Source organism: Vulpes lagopus, chromosome 1, assembly GCF_018345385.1.
Source record: "Vulpes lagopus strain Blue_001 chromosome 1, ASM1834538v1, whole genome shotgun sequence".
NCBI classification, from domain to species: domain Eukaryota; kingdom Metazoa; phylum Chordata; class Mammalia; order Carnivora; family Canidae; genus Vulpes; species Vulpes lagopus.
The window spans coordinates 75,687,230-75,709,452 of NC_054824.1; the positions used below are offsets into that span (position 1 = coordinate 75,687,230).

Sequence of the window (22,223 nt, forward strand, 5' to 3'; positions counted from 1 at the left end):
TTGTATCTAGGCCTATAGATGGCTACTTTTGGACATTCATCTTGCTACCTCTCCAGATACAAATCATTTATCCCTCCCTAGGGATAAATTCTAATTTATCCTTCTAATTATAAAAGCTCCTTTGTTACCAAAGTCCCAAGAGTGAGGATGTGGTCCCATCCCCTCTGGCACCATCCACAAATAGTGTTGCATTTGCTTCTAAGGAAAATAAGTAGCCACTTTTGATTTAGTGACCTCTGAAAACAGGCCTTCAGTTTTGCATAGGAAAGGCAGAGAATAGTAGCCCTACCAAAGTCCACTTTGCTCCCAGACTAGACAGGCTTGGTCTGGGTCCTAAAGGTGGTGATTAAGAGAATTGAAATTGACGTGCTATTCGGCAACACCAGTAAGGGAAGGGTTTATTCATAGTATGCATTTTTCCCAGTTTCTGTCAACTGAGTTAAGAAGAAAAAATATTGTTTTACTAATTGTTGAAAAAGGGAAAATCTGTCATTTTTCATTTCCAGGGGAAATACATAGGAAGTAGCAAACAGCTAAAAGAAAATGGAATTTGAGAGTAAGGGTGACAGATTCTTTACATTGATTACCAGAACACTTTGTATTAGACTGTATTGCTTCCTTTTTGTTCTTCTGACCATACAGAAAGCTTGGTAACTTACTTTCTTAGTAGAAGGTTTTTTGTGAGGAGAATATAAAATTAAAGCCATACACTGGAACACCTGGGTGGCTCAGCGGTTGCAGGACTGCCTCTGGCCCAGGGCGTGATCCCAGGGTCCCGGGATCAAGTCCCACATCAGGCTCCCTGCATGGAGCCTGCTTCTCCTTCTGCCTGTGTCTCTGCCTCTGTGTGTGTGTGTGTGTCTCTCATGAATAAATAAATAAAATATTTTTTAAAAAATAAAATTAAAAAAATAAAGCCATACACTAATGAAAAACCATAGCAATTTATTTATGGCTGCATTAAAGCATGGTGATTTATTGTAATTCTTTGAAAAGTGGCTAAGAACCAGGATTTCTTTTCCCCAATTCATTTTTTTTTATTTCTTTTTAATTTATTTATTTATGATAGTCACAGAGAAAGATGAGAGAGAGGCAGAGACATAGGCAGAGGGAGAAGCAGGCTCCATGCACCGGGAGCCCGACGTGGGATTCGATCCCGGGTCTCCAGGATCGCGCCCTGGGCCAAAGGCAGGCGCCAAACTGCTGCGCCACCCAGGGATCCCCTCTTTTCCCCAATTCAAAAAATAACCACTCATTATAAGGGGAGGTCTTATGTCCAAGCATTTCAGAGGAAACTCAGAAAGGCATATGTGTTTGCAAAATATTAGGTTACAATTCATCTTTCTTTGTTATTTTGGGAGAGTCAGTGATGTTTGATAAACTGCTGTTTGGTTTAAAAGGCATAGGTGTTAGGCAGTACAGTTCATATTCTTAGAAGTATACTAGTGAATCATATCAAAAATCATTACAAATATTGTAATATGACAACTCACTGAATAAACCATATCACCAAGGTAGGTGACCTGAAAAACTTCCAAATCATTTCTATTTTCAGAATAGTGGGAAACAGTGTATTTCTTGTTCCTTTTGGTATAGATTATGCTCTTGTTGAAATTACTTTGTTCTCCAAATCTGCATAAGACTTTTTATTCAGATCAGGCTGTATATTAAAGAATTAGAACAAGCTATACATGGCTATCCAAAACTCTATGTTATATTATCCAAACTTCTGGAAAAGCTTTTGGGGATAGCAGGTTCAGTGAGACTTAAGGCAAAATCATGAGTCCTTCTGCACTCCAGTGATAGGGAGTCTACGGTGTAGGTCCTTTAGACTAGCCATTCTGTTGGGACACATTTGTAGCCTGGAATCAAGCACTCCTAGGGCTTTTCGGGCTCCACAACACCCTAATTTGCGTGTGTGTATTCTTCTTGAGAGCAGATTCACAACTTTCATCAGACTGTTAGGAGTTTGATCCCATTTATAAAATACTCTCCTACATCCCTAGAACTTGGATAAATGCTAATGCAAAAAATGACTGGGAAAAGAGCTGATTGTTCCTCCTGCCTCTTCACCTTCATCAGTCAGAGAACCCTGCTGTCTGCAAGAGAAATCTCAGAAGACATTTTCTCCCCACCCATACCCACACCCCCAGCAAACACAGAGACATCTTTTGTCTTGGGTTACTAGTAGCCTTCATGGAGGTAATATTGAATTAGTTCCCATGATCACTATTCTGAACCTTTTCTTTTTTTCTGAGATTGTGGTAATACCTGGACCAGTTTTAACTTAGCAGCATGAACTCCATCCTTTTAGCCTTTCTTTTGCATAGAAACAAAGTTGTTTTTCTTCCTACACAGTCAGAGCTATTTCATTCTCCCTTCCCATAGATGTTGGCATCTGAATAGTAGAGGTTCAGAAATTTAAGGGTCGTCATTTTGTGGAATGAAATGCTCAATCCCTTTATTTTGACAAAGCCCATTGCGCCCTGTTCACACACCCGCCAACCTTCTCTCAAACTCAGATCAACATCCTGGTTTGCTTAGCTAAGGTCCCTTGGCAATAAGAGAAGCTAGTTGCATTGTTTCTATGTCCATTTTTACAGACAGAAAGGGAAACTAGTATAGGGAGAGGGAATTTCTAGCCAATGAAAAATTCTTTTAAGTAAAAAGCAGTTGTTTTGTGTTTATTTATCCAACTTCCCTTAAAGTTAAGCCCTGGTCCTAATAGCTTTCACCACAGTGACTTTTCCTTTGTACCTCAGTTTACTGTATCTCTCCCTCATTAGCCAGAAGTTGAGAAGACCACAGCATCACTTGTCCTATGAACACCTACTCTTTCACTTGTAAAAAGTGGAAGAGAAGGACCCCAGCTTTAGTGTAAATTAGCCAGTGTGAGCCCTGATGGGGTTTTTCTTCTTCTGTCAAGTAGATCATGATTTTACTATTTATGTTTCACTCTCTTTTTTAAAATGATTTTTACCCCAATGATTTAAGAACTTGGCAGAGGCAAGAATGGTTGCTTTCCTAGAAACCTAATTCTTCTCATCCTTCTGGACCTTTTTGAAAGTTTTTCGATTAGAAATTTAAAAATTATTATTGGGATGCCTGGCTGGCTCAGTCAGTGGAGCATGCAACTCTGGATCTCACTGTTCTGAGTTCAAGACTCACATAGGGTGTAGAGGTTACTTAAAAGTAAAATATTAAAAATAATTTTTAAAATTTTATTTTCAGTTAAACTTTTTTATTAAGTTTTATTTATTTTTTTTTTTTAAGTTTTATTTATTTAAAAAAAAAATTTTAGGGCAGCCTGGGTGGCTCAGCGATTTAGCGCTGCCATCAGCCTAGGGCATGATCCTGGAGACCCAGGATCGAGTCCCACATCAGGCTTCCTTCATGGAGCCTGCTTCTCCCACTGCCTGTGTTTCTGCCTCTCTCTCTCTCTGTGTGTCTCTCATGAATAAATAAATAAAATATTCTTTTAAAAAAATTGTTTATATTTTATTTATTAGAGACACACAGAGAGAGAGACACAGGCAGAGGGAGAAGCAGGCTCCATGCAGGGAGCCCGACGTGGGACTCAATCCCGGGTCTCCAGGATCACGCCCTGGGCTGAAGGCGGCACCAAACCACTAAGCCACCAGGGCTGCCCTTTTTTTTTTTTTTTTTTTTCATTTAATTTTTTTTTTTTTAGATTTTATTTATTAGAGACACAGAGAGAGATTTATTTATTTTTGAGAGAGAGCCCACCTGAAAGTAGGGGGAAGGGAAAAGGGAGAGAGAATCTCAAGCAGACTGGCCCCTGAGCATGAAGTCCCATGCAGGGTTTGAAGATCATGACCTGGGCTGAAATCAAGAGTCAGATACTTAACTGATTGAGCCACCTGGGCATCCCTTTAAAAAATTTTCTTAGGGGATCCCTAGGTGGCTCAGCAGTTGAGCGCCTGCCTTTGGCCCAGGGCATGATCCTGGAGACCTGGGATCGAGTCCCACGTCGTGCTCCCTGTGTGGAGCCTGCTGCTCTCTCTGCCTGTCTCTGCCTCTGTGTGTGTGTGTGTGTGTGTCTCATGAATAAATCTTTAAAAAAAAAAGAAAAAAATTTTAAACTATTTTCCTTTCATCCCACCTTTTCATTTTTTATAATAAAGCCAATCCTAGCCCATGCTACCTTTCTCAGGCCAAGACTATAGTACCTCAAACTCTATTATATATTTATCTTATTTCCTTTTCTCATGATAGAGTATCATATTCCGTCTTTGAAGAAAACTCAAGTATTCACAAGTGAAACCTTTGTTTTCTAGAGGTGATACAGGCTTTACTTTAATCTGCTTACCTGTGTAAAAACTCTAAGGCAGAGTTCATGCAGACATTTGGATTCCATGCTTGATACTTAAACATATTAGAAGCCAGCCAACTGGGGATCCCTGGGTGGCTCGGCGGTTTGGCACCTGCCTTCGGCCCAGGGCATGATCCTGGAGTCCCAGGATTGAGTCCCACGTCAGGCTCCCTGCATGGAGCCTGCTTCTCCCTCTGCCTGTGTCTCTGCTTTTCTCTCTCTCTCTCTCTCTCTCAATCTCTCTCATGAATAAATAAAATCTTAAAAAAAAAAAAAAGAAACCAGCCAATGACTTTGAACATTTGAATTTGTTTATCATTCTGGGAAATTGAATTAATATTTCTTCCTTACGTTATAACCCATACATAACCTACTAGGTGAAAAACTTTCTCTAGGGGCACCTGGGTGGCTCAGTGGTTGAGTCCCTGGATCGAGTCCTGCATCAGACTCCCTGCATGGAGCCTGCTTCTCCCTCTGCCTGTATCTCTCATGAAGAAATAAATAAAATATTTTAAAAAGAAAAAGGTTTTCAGGACTTTAGGTCACATGACACAATTGTTATTAGTGAGAGACCTTTTTAGAAAAACAAGGTTACTAATTAGAAGTTAGGAAAATTTCCTACAGGAAATTCGCACCCTTTGGAACACAGCTTCTTTAATCCAATCTTTTAAAATTTGAATGTTTAAAAACATTTCAGTATTACCACTGAGTAGAGACATGATGTTTCTGTAGTATATTTATGAGCAAAAGTTGGGTGGCTCAGTCAGTTAAGCATCTGTACCCTCAGCTCAGGTCATGATCCCCTGCCTGGGATGAAGCCCTACATTGGGCTCCCTGCTCAGGGGAGTCTGCTTCTCCCTCTCCCTCTGCCTGCCGCTGCCCCTGCCTGTGCTCTCCTGCTCACTCTGTCAAATAAATAAAATCTTTAAAAAAAAATTATTTGCCTTTAAAATTTTTATTTTTTTGTTACCTTTTTTAATAAAGACTGCAGGGAAATGAACTAAAGTGTTGACTGTGATTATATTTGAATGACAAAGTTGTGAGTAATTTCTATTACTATAAATTGTCTTCAGTGTATATTGTTTTAAATGGATTTAAAAAAAAGGTAGGGGGGGCACCTGGGTGACTCAGTCGGTTAAGTGTCTGCCTTCAATTCAGGTCATTATTCTAGGGTTCTGGGATCGAGCTCCACATCTGGCTCCCTGCTCAGTGGGGAGTCTGCTTCTGCCTCTCCCTCTGCTCCTCCCCCTCCCTCATGCACTCTCTCTCTCTCTCTCTATCTCTCAAAATAAATTTAAAAATTTTCTGTTAAAGAGTGGATGAAAAAAAAAAAAACAGCTGTTTCCCCAAAATTTCTCTGTATTTTGTACTTGCTTTACAAAAATCAAAGTAAAATGTCTAAAGTAGGGAGTAGCAAAAAAATAAAAATAAAATAAATAAAGTAGGGAGTGGCAAACTATGGCCCAAGGCCAGCACGTATTATTGTAAATGAAGTTTTTACTGGAGTACCTATTTGCTTACATATTGTCTGTGGTTGCTTTCAAGCTCTTAGCGGATCATGCATGGCCCTAAAGACTAACATTTTATTATCTGACTCTTTAAGAAAAAGTTTGCTGATCCTGTGGCCTAGATTATTGAATTTACAAAGCCGTTGGCAAGGGTATTTTTAAACTTTGGTAGTAACACCACATTTTCCTTCCTTTACAGCCTAAATTAACAATGGCAAAATGCAGGCGGAATGTGGAGAATTTCCTAGAAGCTTGCAGAAAAATTGGTGTACCTCAGGTAATAAATTTCTCATTTCTTATGTTGCCTAAATAGACTTGGGTATTATTTTTCTAAAATTTTTCAGAAATGCAAGTATCAAAATCTTACAGGACTTGGCCTAAACAAAGTTGGTAATTACTAACATTCTGTGTTACTAGAGTCAGTATACTTCTGGGCAGTTTTCCTTAATTACTTCCAAGGACAAAACAAAGAAATGAGACACATACAAATTTAAATATATATTATAATACTAAGTAATCAAAAATAGTTATTTTTTACATTTTCTAAAACATTGCTACTTGCCATTTGACTTGTATACATCTTCATACACAAGAGTCTGTGCTTCAAAATACGTGCATCTCAGACTGAGAATGCTTCCATTGGTTTCAGGTTTTTTAAGATTTACTTTCTTTTTTAAAATGTTTATTTTAAAATAATTTTAGACTTAGAAAAATGTTGCAAAAACAGCACAGATCTATAATAGTAACTGCCTGTGCTACTGTGTACAGGTTCCAGTACTGTAACATCGACTGCATAACCATGGTGTGCCATCCACACTGACAGACACTGGGACGGTGCTGTTCACGAAACCCCAGACTTCGGTCAGATTTCACTCAGCTCTAATACTTTGGAATTTACCCCACAAGAGGGCATTTCTAGGTGCTGTTGACATTTATTGTCTCCAGGTTCCTCAGTTACAGCTTTCTTGCTCTCTAATAGTACAAATAATTAAACTGTAGATGATTAAGAGACATGAACTTGATACACTTTTTATTGTTACCCTTTTAAAAACAATTAGGTTAAACCAACTAAACATGGTACTCTTAAAAAATACTATATTAAATGACATGTGATGCAGATACACTTAAAGAAATGACAACTTAGTGCTATTTGATACTTTTTTTTTCATTAGCCATAACCCTTATGGTTCCTGCCATCATATGTAGTATCCAACCTCCAAGAAGAAAAACATGACTCTTTCGCATCACCTTCTTAATTTTCTATCACCTTCCTGTCAGAACCCAAGGATTTGCCCCTGGGCTCAACCCATGTTGCTCTTGAACTTAAGCCCTTGTCCTAACAGCTTTCATGACAGAAATGCAAGTATCTAAAATCTTAGGACTTGCCCTGAACGAAGTTGGACAAATTCAAAGCCGATTTTTCATTTTTATATCATACTGTTTTCTAAAGGCTCACCATTTCTTTTAGAACAGCCCATTTTTAAATGGAGTAAGAGGGCCATAGTAAGGTTTCTAAGCAAATAGCATGCATTTTCTGCATTCTAATAAGTGGTTCTGATATTCATATGTACACACTCACAGTGAGTCGTGCTTCCCACCTGATCATCACATTACACAAGCATGCCAGGACCCGCCCCAATGCCTGACACCATGTCTTGAAACAAAGGAATGTAGCATGGGTTAGTACAGGGCATGGGAACCAGAGGAAAGATGAGAGTACAAAGAGGCACTGCCATACCTAGAGAGGAGTGCTGAAACATCCCCATACAGCAAGACACGTGAGCAGACTTGGCCAGTGTCAAACCTGTTAAAAATACTGTTTACCAACTTTTTTTTTTGTTTTTTAAGATTTTATTTATTCATGAGAGACACAGAGAGAGAGGCAGAGACACAGGCAGAGGGAGAAGCAGTCTCCCTACAGGGAGCCCGATGCAGGACTCAATCTGAACTCCAGGATCACGCCCTGAGCCAAAAGCAGAGCCCAACCACTGAGCCATCCAGGCATTCCCTGTTTACCAGCTTTACAGTCATTATACATGTGCCCCAGGCTTTAGAGAACCATCATCTGTCTCAGATTTAAAGTCCATATACTGAAAGTCTTTCAAAATGTACCTGCCAACAGTCAGCAAAACACATTCTGCCTTAAAATGTACATATAATTCAGCATTTGCCAAGCAATGGTTAACAGGATTTATTGTGGGCCAGCCTGTCCCTGTTCTGATCAGAGCTGTGCTATTTGAAGGCAGGAAACAGATAAAAATACAAATTTAAAAGACTGGGTATTTTTCTAGGGTGGTTAGACTGGGGTTCTTAGCACATCCTTCCTCCTTCTCAGTCTCCCCCATCTGAAAGAGGAAGTGGACAATCTCTGAAGGCCACGTCTTCTCTCCCCCTCTGCCTTCCACCCGAGTCTCTACCACCATCATCACCACCCCAACCACTTTTAGACAGGTTCCTGTTACACTGCTACTTCTGCTTAAAAAAAAAAAAAAAAGGAAAGAAAGAAAAAGAAAAAAAAAGTTATTTATAAGCTTAGAACAAAGTGATGGAAAATGAATAAATACATAAATTCATAGGTCCAGGTAGCCTTTTCATGTCCCTCTGCCTCTAGAGGAAAGCAGAAACCTGTACCTTGGGGATCCCTGGGTGGCTCAGTGGTTTAGCATCTGCCTTTGGCCCAGGGCGTGATCCTGGAGTCCCAGGATCGAGACCCACGTTGGGCTCCCTGCATGGAGCCTACTTCTCTCTCTGCCTGTGTCTCTGCCTCTGTGTGTGTGTCTCTCTCATGAATAAATAAATTAAAATCTTTAAAAAAAGAAAAACCTGTACCTCCTCCTCTTCCTTTGTTCTCCCCTACTTCTGGGCATTCTGACCTTTACCTAAACACTCCCACTTCTTTTTGATTTTTAAAGAAAATCAGGGATATAATAATGGTCACTTTTGAAAATGTGTAACATAAATCTTGAATTTTAAGTATTTGTCAGATTTTATGTCCAAAGACTATAAAGGTGAACAATTTCCCTTCTCAGTATAACTTTTGAAGTGTTTAAAAGTTCTGAATGAATCACTAAAAAATAAGAGAACTCTTGAAAACCTCTGATAAGGCTGAGCATATGGGTATTCTGTTTATTATTATGCTTTTATCAAGTATGTTACATTCAGAAAACTATAATGGGTGATAAAAATGTCTACTGAGTCTAGCATCTTATGTCCTGGAGTTATTGCATGTTATGTGTTGAAGAATATTTTCCTGTTCTCCAGTCCAATTGTGTTTTCATTTACTTACTCAGTTTCTTCTGTGGGCCAGAGGGTCTGGGTGATCTCTAAGGCCCCTTACGACTCTAGATTCGTTTTGTACATATTAGTAACCTGGACTTGGTGCAGATGGGCTCGACATGATTTTGAAAGGAACATCAAATCAGTCAATATACCTGGCCTTCAGGCAGTAAGTCTCCTTGATTATTAGGCTCTCCTCATTCTGTAACCCTCCCTGATTAACTTGGCTTTCTCCAAACACTTCCCTCTCATCAGCCCACCCTCAGGTTTGGGGGGTCCTGCCCACTGTCCCATTCTTTTTTGTTGTTGTTGTTAATAGAGAAGAATGAGCCAGGAAAAAGGTTGGCTGGCACTGAGCTCACCACTTTGAGACCTCCCACAACCCTGAGCCAGCACCCAGTTTTGTTTACTGTATCCTGAGTGTTTGTACTGGTCACCAACAAGACCATTTTATTCTAGTAGTAAAATCAAGCTCAGCATGTAGAGGAGTCTTTGTAGTTTTGTTTTTCAGTATTTTCATTCATCATAGTAAAAAATGTTAGTAGGATGTGTTTCTCTAAGTATGATTGAGATGATCATGTTGAATTCTATACTCAAATCTGTATTTTTGATCCACTAACTTTGTTTTTCTGTTTTCCTTTCCTGCTCACACTTTGGACAGGACAATCTTTGTTCCCCTTCTGACATCCTTCAGCTAAACCTCAGCGTTAAGAGAACTGTTGAAACACTACTTTCTCTTGGGGCACATTCAGAAGAATCCAGTTTTGTCTCTCTGTCTCTCCAGCTTTTGGGTTTTGTGGCATTTTATTGTACTTTAATGTTAACTCTCTGTCTGCTGTATTACTGGGTCTTCTCCCTCTAGTTGAAAGATCGTACTCCAAGGATTTTCCACACCATTCCTGTGCTTGGTAAAGGAGGTTTGTTTCTTGTTACAAAGGGTTTTTGGTTTTGTTTTGTTTGGTTTTGTTTGGTTTTGTGGCCGTCAAAGAGCTAACCAGTAAGGAAGATAAATCCTGTTCTCATGTCCAGCTCATCCCATTAGTGGACATTGATGATTGCTAACAAAGAGTAAAAGACCAGCATTTTTTTTCCTGGTCATTTGTCCATTCTCCTGGCCTGTGGCCTTGTTTCTCTTATCATAAGTGCTGAGGTGTCTTGATACAATCCTGAACCTGTTCTTAGAATATGACTTAGATTTTTATTTCTTTTTTTTTCTTTTTTTTTTTTTTTTTAGATTTTTATTTCTAAATGACATAATAAAATTCCCATGCGGCCATTTTTCCAACCTCTTCAACAGGTGCTCTTAAGGGAAATAGTTGTACCCTTTCCGGTTGGGGAGGCACCTGGTCACTTAAATCTCTGTTTCGAGCTGAGCCCTAAAATCCTGAAATCTCCCTGTATTGGTAGGCACAGGGCCACCTCAGCATTTACTGTCTGCACATCTGGAAGCTCGGGCCATGTAATCTTAATAATTTTTATTTGATTCGAATGTTCAGTCCAAAGATCAGTTAGGTTCCTTAGATTGCTATTCTGAGCCCAGTGTGTACATGTAAATTAGTCCACAACAAGCACATTATCTGGAGCTGACTGTTCAGGAGTAGGCACCTGTCCAGCTCTCCTCTGCTTGTTCTTATCATAGCTGAGCTTCACCTCTAGAATCCTGTTTAGACTTTAAAATTGAAATGTATGTAATTTCCAATATACTTGAACCATCTTAGTAGGTGAGCTGGCATTGAATTAGGCTGTTAAGTAGGTTATATCTGGACAGTAGCAGCAGGTAAAGTAACAGGCAGCAGTCTCTGTTCTTTACCCAAGGCAGTGAGTATTGTCAGAACGTTTAATAGTTAAGTTGCTAGCCTTGATGCTTGAAATTATTTTATGTTTGCATTCAGATTCTAGTTCTCATAAATACGGTTTCTGAACATTCTGGAATCTACTGAACTCAAATATGAAGGGGAATTGCAGAGAACATAACACCCTATTGTAGAAGTCAGCCTGAGGGTCTGATTGCTTTGGTTTTCTTCCGTATCAAATGGGACAATTATTTAACACCTTAAAAAAACTATTTACTGGTAGTGCTGAAACAGTGAACAACAGTGAACACTGTGTTGAAAGCCAGTTTTATACAGTAGCACTACCTTCCAGACTTTGGGAGGTTTGCTTTGTTTTGATTTTAAGAGGTCTTGCATCAAAGATCGTACAGTTTTGTGGTTTTGTCCCCTTAGGAAATAAAAAAACATGTGGTCTTGTGTGTGGTTTGGGGAGGAGTAGTTGTACATTCTCTTCAGAGCACACGGCATTCCCTTGAAGCCTCCTGGAAGGTAAATGTGCATCTGGAAGGCATAAGCCTCAGTGGGGGCAAGGGGTGTCCAATCACACGCAGCACAGGGCACGATGGAGAAGAGATGAGGGAACTGGCTTCAGAGAAAATATGCCTCTCTCAAGAGCAAAACACCCTGCAGCTTCATTTTAGAATAATTAATCTGTACTGACAGTGGCACTCAAAGTATTTACACAAAGTTGCTAGTTTTATAGTCAAAAGGTTGCAATTACCTTGTTTTATCAAGATAAGTATTAAAATTTTGAATAAGAAGCACAAGTACCAATAACTGTTCAAAATAAATGTCATATTTTTTATTGCAACTAATTTTGTAAAATTTCCTAATAATAAAGTGCCAATGAAAAGTCTAGTTATCTTCTTTAATAAACATGTATAGTCTCCCTTTTAGTGAAATCAGAATTCTACTGTCTGTCCTTTGTGAGCAGCGTCTATTTTTCCAAATATTTAGTCTTAAAAGAAAAACCAGTGATCGGTGCTGTTCTTAAACACTGCCTTTTTCTCTTTCAAGATAGGATTAACCAAACATGAATGAGGCAAACACGATTATTTTAAGTTAGTATTATTTTAAGAAGTAGTATTATTTTAAGAAGTAGTATTATTTTAAGAAGTATTTTAACTTCCTTAAGCAAACCTATAAACACCCTTCAAATATACGGTAATTAAGATGTCCCTGAATAAACTTGTATCACCGTTCTCCAGCATAATTTAATCCATTAAGTACCAGGTTATGAAATACTTGTTTCTTCCTGTGTTCCCTGTCTGGGACGAGAACTCTGATTTTCAAAATCAGGAGTAGAATGCAGCTGGTGGGCCTCACTCCCTCGTGCAGTCTGACTTATGGCATGAACCCATCTTGCATTCCTCTGGTATGTAATTTCCAGAGCACACTCTCCTCCACTGTTAGACCTGTCAGGCCTGAGCCGTCTGGTAACTTGGAACCGCTTTTCTGTTTTCCCTGCCTCCTTTTACTGATCTGCATCACTCTTTATTTATTGGGGATGTTGCTTTTGCTCTCTCGTATTCTGTTATCCTCTGTTGTATGTATTAAGTGTCTGTAACTTGTCCATATTCCAGTTTTCAAAAAGACCTGTATATGTGTTTGGTTTTAATAAAGTGACAGTGTCCAATGCCATCTCTGTGTAACTCCTATTAACAGAGGTCAGTTCCCCAGGTGCTGACCTGTCCTATCTCGGTTGACTGTTATGAGGGAGAAAAGAGATGCTTATTTTTTCTTTTCAGTTCGTTGATGTTGATCCTGTTTTCTCTTTTGTTTGTTTTTATGTTACGTTGTCCCATTTCAGGAGCAATTATGTTTGCCTCTGCACATTTTAGAAGAGAAAGGTTTGAGCCAGGTCGCAGTGACGGTGCAGGCTCTCCTGGAGCTTGCCCCACCCAAGCAGCAGCACCACTTGTCTGCTGCATAAGGACCCCCAGCACCTGGGCGCTGGCCCGGCCATCCCGGAGCAGGACAACGTGATTGCTGCTGCCAGCCATCTGCTTACACAAAGCTCTTACGTGTTCTTAAAAGGGACTGTTTCCATGATTCCTAACAGGAATATTTTGCTTCATTTCTCCATTTTAGGGGAGGTTATATCTGTTTCCAATGAATTGTTTTAGGAAGACATGGTTGGTTTTCGCAAATGAAACTTAATTCTGTCATTACTGAGAACCCAACACTGAAGCCTAAACAGGCTGTGCTTTCTTAGAGAGTCAGCTTGCCTCCCATACCAGAAAGAAAGCTTCTCAGAAGGATATTTAGCTTTCTGGAAAGCACAGACATGCTATTGTCTTTACCTGTTTCCTGTTTCTGGAATCCACAGGTTACCAAAGCTGGTTGTTCGTTAGAATCTCTTCTAATGAGCATTTCTTAAAGTGTAGATTCTCATTCAGTAGGTCTAGAGTGAGGCCTGGGTATCTGCATTTTCGACAGAGTGAGATCACTTTCCCAAGCTGGGTATTTTTGTATGACATGGGGTGTAATGACCCCACTATGTTTGTCAGCCACATTTAAAATCAAAAGCTATATTATGATTACTTGGGGTTATCTGTCCAAAGCAAAACAAATACAACATAGAAGGCCTAGATTTCTGCATAGTAAAGCAATGAGAGAGGTAAGTTGTATTTAAGGCCAGCGTCCTAGGCCTCCCCCAACTTCTGTCTGCCACCACCTAAAGCTTGGTTCTCATATGTGACAGCCTGCTATTATCTAACCATTATAAACAAGCACTCTACACAGAGCTTCCAAATCCTTAGGATGGTAAATGCACTACTCTGCATTATTTGCATTGAGCCCTGCTCCGCTGCCCCCATGCTGCTCCCAGGTACCTGGATCTGTGAGTACCTTCCACTCACAACAGATACACTTCCAGTTCCCTGACTAATGGAAGATTAGGAAAACAGGGCAAAAGTAATAAAAAGCAAAGCCAGGTTTCTTAATTTCTTTCAAGTAATTGCCAGTTTCCATGGCTAACTGAAGGCACTTGTGGCATCTTAGAAAACAGCATGATGTCTCTGTATCTAGCTCATCTGACCACCACTAGTGCCTTCCTCACTCAATCATGGGCTGAGTAAGAAGGCCCAGGGACTCCTGGAACCCAAAGCCAGGAGCCTTTGTTCAAGTTTAAGCTACCAAGGTCTTTCTTACCCTATATTTTGAACCCCTTTGAGTTGTCAGCATATCTTTTGGTATTCACAGTCTTGATAAACCAAGTAAATAGAGTACGTGAAGATACCAGTTACCTGGGGTTTTTCAGGCTGTGAACTGTTCTAGATTTTCTTTACCAATGCGTGCATTTCAGCAAAATGTTTTCTATCATGTAGATGCAACATCTAAAAGTAACTCGGTAAGATAATGTTGACTATCTGGTCAAAGTAGTGTTTTCTCCCTGTTCTCACAGGGAGATAAGTTCAGCAGGACATTGTCACTTTGTCCAAGTTTAAAATTAAAGAACATAAAACACCTGGCCTCAGAGCCTACTAACCTTCACTGACTTTACAGAACAAAAGTAAAATGTCTTTCAAGTGCTTTGAGCCAGACCCCATTATATTTACAGTTCTAAACAGACCCACCAATCCAGCAACTTGTTTATTAAAATTCAGAAAAAAAAATTTAAAAAAATTCAGCTATGTGCATTTCTAAACAATAGATCTTTCTCCTTCTAGTCAACATTGAACCTCAGTACAATTTCCAAATAATAGAAGCCATTTGAAGTGAAACTCAGCAAACAACAGGACTTTTTGTACCTATTACACAAAGAATAATTTCCAGAAAATGTGGACAGTGCAACATTTGGAACATTTGCAACTAATGATCCCATAGGAATAAATGGAAATTTCCACTTATTTCACATCTTACATATTATGTGAAACTTTATTAATGTATTTTTATCAAACTAATTCAAATTTCTATTTGAATTACTAGAAAAAAATCTGTGTACAGTTTTGGTTGGTAACAAAAATATCAAATATATTGAATTTATTTTCTAAGTCAAGATGCAAAAACATCTCGTGATGCTTTTGCTAGAAAATTTTTGTATTCAGTGTTTGGTTTGTACATTTTTTTTTAACTGGAAAGAAAACTTAACATTTAGCCTGGCTAGACTCCAGTGTAAGATGAAGATGCTGTAGTGGTTCCACCTGACCATTAGTGAAGCAGTGGCCAGCCCCGTGTGAAGTGTGAACCAGGAGGAGGCTGAGTGCCCACCCACCACAGCCCCTGGAGTCTGTAAGTCAGCAGGTTCTCTGGAAGCAGCTCGTGGGCGGAGGGGCCTTTGTGGAGCTAGAACAGGGTAGGGGGCTTATTAGTAGGTCACTCTCTCTAACAGCTTCTTAAAATACAGCCTCATGGCTAATCAAGGAGTCTGATTTCTCTTACTTGCTACAGCTCAGCAGTGACCAATGACGTGTGACTGCTGATGAGTATGACGAATTTTTAACAACTAAGTGCTTAAAATGGTTATAGAAATGAAGGAAAACATGGATATTTAGAAACCTTTTTATATACGTATTGCAGTGAGATGGTTTACAGCAGATTTCATTTTATTTCTGAAAATGTTGTAAACATGTAATTAGTAAAAGATTTTGTAAAACATTGTCCTATATTTGTATGTCTGTAAATATAATGCATAAGTTCTAAGTATAAATATGTCAATATCATGTGTTATTTTAAATTGCCTGTATGCCACCTTACACGTTGACATTAAAATAAAAGCCTACACTTCAATCGCATGAAATAAAGGCTGATTTGAAAATGTTCATACCTAAAGCATGTTTTCCTTGGCAGATGTGAAAGGGTATTTATTTAGTTCCCCAAAGGAACATCAGTAGAAACTGGGTCCTCTGAACAGGCCCTTCAGATCACTTTTTGTTGTTGTTGCTGTTGTTGTTGTTTTTCACTCTTTTAAAGAAGTATAGATACCAGCTTTGCCCTGTATTTGCAATTACATATAAGGCTTAATTTGTGAAATACATGTGACATATTTGGACACTCTTAGGAATTACCAACTATGTAAGACCTTCTGCCCTTCACACTTGTAATATCCTGCAAGGTGAGAATTGTTGAGGAAGCAAAGCAGGTGCATATCCTGGTGTCTCACTGATCAAAAATCTCTCCAGCTAGTCTTCTAGCAGCCTGTGTCCTCACCTTTACCATGCGTGATTGTACATCCTAATGTTTCTGTTTATTCTAATTCATTATTTATTGTTTTATTACTTATATTCCTAGCTATTTCCCAGAAAAGGAGCTAAACCAACTTATTTATAATAAGATATGTATTCCATGCTCCCACCACCCCAACAAAAACTTATTAAAGTGATAATAAATCTAAAAGGCGGGAGGAGGGCCACCTGGAGGGCTCAGTCAGTTAAGCATCTGCCTTCTGCTCAGGTCATGATCTCAGGTCCTGGGATCGAGCCCCATGTCGGGCTCCCTGCTCGGTGGGGAGCCTGCTTCTCCTGCCTCTGTCCCTCCCCCTGCTCATGCTCTCTGTTTCTTTCTCTCTCAAATAAAATCTTAAATAAATGCAGGAAGGAACCAACCTTTGGAACTTTACTATGTCCATATTATGCTAGACATATTATTAAATTATCTTGTAATAATTGTAATTCCGAATGAACACTTTACTTTTGGTTGAGAGTTTTTTTCACTATAGACAAAAGAATCCAAAACATTACAGAAATTACTGAAGTTTTAATGCATCACAATAACTAAGCCCATGAACTTTCTTCTGGTGAGAAAAAGCAAGAGGGATCTTTGCAAGGCTCCTAGAAATACTTCTTCCCAGCAAAAGTTTTTCAAAATCTGAAGAAGCCCTAAGTCGATGGTACACTCCTAAATCAGGGTTTGAAAACTAATACAACAGGCAAAGTGAAAGAACCAGGCAGTACCTGGGAATGTCCAATAAGAAACAACCTGTAGATACAAATTCTCTGTACTGCTAACATGTTTCTTCCTCCCTCCCTTCAAGTCCTCCTTCCCATCTCCAGAATACCACAGGAAAAGACGAGAGAACTCCATCACTTTTTCTTGCCTCTCCGCTTGTCCTTGTCCTTGCCTTTACCTTTTGAATCCTTGACATCATCTTTGTCCTTCTTAGGCATTTTGAAACCACCAATTTCCCTCCTTACCATAGTGCCACGCCACCAGGCCTGGAGCTGGAAGAAAAAGGGATAAAAAATGTGTATGCCTGACAAGCTGCATCCCTTCTGCATGAGATAGTTGTTTTATCATAAAGTAACTTCTGTCTGAAGAATGCTGTCTGTCTGAAATGTGGAAGTGGCCAAGCATGCTCTCCCTACAGTAATGCTCCCCTGTGGCACACGGACTCTACAGTGAAGCTCTCAAGGAGTAAACATAAAAAGAAGGAATCTGATTAGGAATCTTTACACTTAGAAACCTGGTTCCCTTCTACTACCCTACCCCTCTTTATGAACATCCAAGTTCCCCACATCTGACCCTGCAAAAGGGATGTGCAAGCTAGGCCACAGGCAAAAGCCAGCACTCAAAAATGTGCAGATAATTTAGATGACTTCATAGGTTTCCTTGTGCATTTCATGGCTTTAATGATTAAAGGATCACTACTCTTTCAAAAAGGATTTCGATAGCTCTCTTAAATATCTTAGTCATTACAGTCTGGGCTGCTTTAAAATCAGACTAAGCTCTAACAACTGGGAGCACAGATCCATTAGTGAAAACAAAAATAGTCTTCAGCTAGTCTACATCTTTGCTCTAAATCAAGGAATCCTGCCAAATAGAAAACACCACAAATCTCAATAAATCCCTCATGTTTGGGTTTGGATATCTGTACTGAATGTACTTTCACGCTTTCTTAACTCACCTCATAATACACCTCACCAACTACTGTTTGCACACTAGGATCTCAGCAGACGCTCTTCTTTCAGAGAGAAAGGCAATCCTCTAAACAACAGTTTTGGTCCAGCTGATGTTATTTCTGCTTGAAAATACTTCCCAGAACCTGACTTACCAGTTTCAACTTCACTAATATACATGAGTTGATAAAAGATTTTTTTTTTTTTCTAAACTGCTTACTTCTCTTCACCTTTTTTTGAAAACAGCTCTTATCAGAACCTAGCAGCTAGCCTGAGCTAACTTCTATAAATAGAACTTTAAGAAGCTCCTCCAGGGGCACCCAGCTGGCCCAGATGGTAGAGCACGTGACCTTGATTTTGGGGTGGTGAGCTCAAGCCCCACACCGGGGGTTGAGTTGACTTAAGAAAATAAATTTTTAAAAAGCAGCCTCAGCAGCAGCTCCTCCAAGAGCTGTTTTGATTATAGATAGTATCTTAAATCTGGCCTCTGGGCACAAGTTCTAGGTCCTGCTTCCCCTGCTAGCCACCGTTTCCCCCAGATTCAGAGTTGGAGACGTGGCCCTTGCTATGTTAACTGTCTCCCTGCTCCAAGGACTGTAGATTAATTCCAACAATAGCAGAAGGCCATCCTTCCTTGAAGATCTCCTGTCCTGGGCTTCATAGGACATGAGATGGACTCTGTTCCTTGGTAACTGTTAGCCCAGCTGTTGAATTAAATGTGCCCTAAGATGCCAGCTCTGGCCTTCTACCTTGATGATGCTCTTTAATTCCAAGTCCTCCTGTTCTATCTTCTTCCTGGTCTTCTCCTTTTCTGTCCGGTCTTCAATGATGACCTGTTCATACTCCCGTATCTACAGAGATAGACACGGATCTGGGTTAGAAGACTGTCTTGGCAACATGTGGCCCACCCAGCCCTGAACTTTTAATAGGAAATCTGAGAACAAAGCATGCCAAATAGAAACCAAAGAAAAAACTAAGTGGATTCCTACATTGGAAGTATTCATATTATTAATATGTGTTAGCTATAAAGAATTTGCAGTTTCAATCATTCAAATTTGCTATAAAAATACTGCATAAAAATGAACTACTAACTTGTGTGATTAATGACCTGAAAGTAACATTTTTTTTAACTCATAGAAAGTACATGTACAAATAGCCATCTTTTAAAGGAGAAATTTAGTTTTAGTTATTCAATGATGAAGCCATAATCAGAAGCTTTTTAAAAATCATAATTTACAGATTATTTTCAGAGACCATAAAGTAGAAATAATAGCATCTATCTCAAGAGGTTGTTGTCAGGGTTAAATAAGTTCTTTATGTGGAATGCTAGCAAAGTGCCTGGGACAGAACAAGCACCATGGAAGTGTGTCGGTTGCTGCTATTACTGCCCCATCATTGATGTCATCATCATCATCATCATGGGAAGACTGTCAGTGGTTTCCAGGCACACCTCCTCCTTGCCACCAGAATAGCATTACCCAGCTACTACAGCTCAGCTACCACCCATTCCTCAGACTGCTTCCTTACCGTCTTTGCAAGCTCTTGAAGGTGTGCTAAGTCGCTGGCCTTAGCAGATTTGAGAGCATTTAGTTCATTCTGTTTCATTTCTGTGTCCTTATCAAATTTCTCCATCCAGAACTCTAGTTTCTCCTCAAGTTTCTGTTTGGAAAGAACATTAAAACATGGGTTCCACCAGACACAAAACTTTATGTACTGTATGAAATCATTTACATAAGGCTTGAGAACAAGCAAAACTTTTCTATAGTGATAAACGTCAGAATCGTAGCTACCTCGAGGGGGTGGGCTGCTTGATTTGATCAGGAAGGGGTACGAGGAAGACTTCTAGGATGCTGTAAATGTGTTCTACATCTCCATCTGGGTAGTGATTATAGGAGTATATATGCAAATGCTAATCAAACTATATGCCTAATATTTATATACTTAATATTATTACTCAATTTAAAAACGGGGAAGAGGGCCTTCTAGGTGTCTGGATTAGGGAAGTTTGAAAGGAATAATGGGTAAGAAAATTCTGAAGGATAAAGAATGACATCAGACATTGCTTTGATTATTAATAGTAAATACCATTTGAGAAGGGAACAATGTCTTTGAAATCCTAAAAAGTAATAAATGTGAATCTAAGATTCTATATTTAACTAAACCTACCATTCAAATGGGAGAGAAAGAAAGAATATACCTGGTCTTTCTAAGAGTTACTCAAGAGTGTATTTTAATAAAGTAAAATGAAAGAGATAGTATGTATGAGAAACAATAAAATGTATAGTTGAGCTACATAATAGACTTTTTAAAAATAAATCATAATCTGGAACTGAAATCCCAAATTAGACAGGATAGTCTCATGGAAAAGCACAGACAGGCTCTAAAGGCAGAATGCCTAGGTACAGCTCCCAACTCTGGCACTCAATTTAAGTGAACTTAAGTTCTCTAAACCTCCATACCCTCATTTATAAAATGGAAATAAATAACGAATGGTTTCAACATAGGACATAGGAGAAGAGAAGAGGTAAGTGAAAGCCCTACTTTAATGATGGCCAAAAGATGTAGATACTGACTCTGTAGACTTCTAGAGGAAGAACAAAGTATAAATACATGTTAAAATGTCAAAGGTTACCACTCCAAGAACATAATGCATGACTTCCAAACTCCTAGATCATGTACCTCAAGAATGAGACATCAAGAAGAGACATCAAAATTCCATTGACATGGAATTTTTTTAAAATGTGATTCAATTCATCATTCTAAGTTAAAGAAAACATACCAGTTTAGTGCAATCACATCTAACACCTTTCTAACTCTTGTTAGCATGTTTTTTTTTTCTTTTCTTTTCTTTCTTTTTTTTTTTTTTTTTAAAGATTTTATTTATTTATTCATGACAGTCACAGAGAGAGAGAGAGAGGCAGAGACACAGGCAGAGGGAGAAGCAGGCTCCACGCAGGGAGCCTGACGCGGGACTCGATCCCGGGTCTCCAGGATCGCGCCCTGGGCCAAAGGCAGGCACTAAACCGCTGCGCCACCCAGGGATCCCTGTTTTTTTTTCTTTTCTTAACAAAAAGAGAGAACAGCTTCCAGGCAGGCAAGAAGACCTGACTAAAATGTAATATCATTTGGTATTTACTGAACTTCTATTTATATTAATTTCTACTTATGGCAAATGATACTTTTCTTTTTTTCTTTTACAGGTTTTTCTTTTACAGTAATGATATAAAAATCTTAATTTTGTTGTCTAGGTAATTATGTATGAAATAGGAATAACGAGGTGGTATGCAGATATTACAAAACTGAAAGTGGTATGCAAATAACGAGTTTGCAGTAGAGAGCAAGAAATCGAACAATAAAAAGAAGGAAAAAAACAACTAGAAAGCTTGAAAAGCAGGAAACAAAATAAGGTGGAAGAAGTAAGTATAAACAAATGAAAATCACCATAAAAATAAATTGAGATAGATTTCCCTATCAAAGAGCCTCAGATTTTAAAAAAATCAACCTATGAACTATTTATAAAAACCATAGCTAAAACAATATAATCAAAGCAAAAAGAAAGCAGGGTTGGTAATTAATATCTGGCAAAATAGAATTCAAGACAAAAATAATTAAGTGAGACAAAAAGGAATATTTTATCCTGAGAAAAGACGTTCTATTATAAGGATATTGCAGTTATAAAGTTTTATATTCTAATGCCATTTTGGAATATATAAAGTAAAAACTATTAGAAATACAAGAAATTGACAGATCCACATCTATCACACTTCTCTAAATAAATAGGTCAAGAAGAGCAAAGGAAATAATATGAAGAATTTGACAGACTGTTAGACATTTATACAAATTTGTATCCAATAGAGAATACACATTTTTTTTTTCAAATACCCGTGGAATAGTCACATAACACAAGCAAAGGGCTCAACAAATTCCAACGAGCTAACCCTTACGTTGTCACATTCTGAGACCGTGGTGGAAGACTGTAAGAGTGTAGATCTCAAAAGGTTGTCAGCGATAGAAAGCCTCACACTCCCTCTCCAACTCCAATTTCCTGGACATTTAAGAAATACGCTTTTATTTATTTTTTTTAAAGATTTTATTTATTTATTCATGAGATACACAGAGAGAGGGAGAGAGAGGCAGAGACACAGGCAGAGGGAGAAGCAGCCTCCATGCAGGGAGCTCGATGTGGGACTCAATCCAGGGACTCCAGGATCATGCCCTGGGCCAAAGGCAGGCGCTAAACCGCTGAGCCACCCAGGGATCCCCAAGAAATACGCTTTTAAATAACTCATAGGCTAAGGAAATATCAAATTATAAACTACAAATTATAATGTTTAATTTATCAAAAGGCATGAAAAAGGTAAGATGGGTTAATGGAGGGATCCCTGGGTGGCGCAGCGGTTTGGCGCCTGCCTTTGGCCCAGGGCGCGATCCTGGAGAC

At 39.0% G+C, this 22,223-nt stretch overlaps 2 protein-coding genes across 8 annotated transcripts in view; one reads left to right on the forward strand and one right to left on the reverse strand.

Annotated features, from left to right (window-relative positions):
• The window catches only part of LRCH3 (leucine rich repeats and calponin homology domain containing 3), a 115,740-nt gene extending 100,028 nt beyond the window's left edge, over positions 1–15,712 (forward strand). For 5 of the 7 annotated variants that reach the window (XM_041746055.1, XM_041746061.1, XM_041746088.1 and 2 more), the window contains 2 exons: positions 6,041–6,118; positions 9,779–12,590. In XM_041746055.1, the coding sequence (XP_041601989.1) occupies positions 6,041–6,118; positions 9,779–9,979 (279 nt within the window). In that variant the 3' untranslated portion in view covers positions 9,980–12,590. Of the gene's footprint in view, positions 1–6,040; positions 6,119–9,778; positions 12,591–12,759 lie in introns of those variants that run through there. The other 2 variants (XM_041746070.1, XM_041746098.1) reach the window with 1 other exon arrangement.
• Positions 15,713–16,599: 887 nt separating this feature from the next.
• The window catches only part of IQCG (IQ motif containing G), a 48,594-nt gene continuing 42,970 nt past the window's right edge, over positions 16,600–22,223 (reverse strand). Inside the window, exons 9-11 of the mRNA XM_041746160.1 lie at positions 19,313–19,444; positions 18,535–18,636; positions 16,600–17,110 (exon numbers count right to left, since the gene is read on the reverse strand). Of these exons, the coding sequence (XP_041602094.1) occupies positions 16,973–17,110; positions 18,535–18,636; positions 19,313–19,444 (372 nt within the window). The 3' untranslated portion in view covers positions 16,600–16,972. The remainder of the gene's footprint in view (positions 17,111–18,534; positions 18,637–19,312; positions 19,445–22,223) is intronic.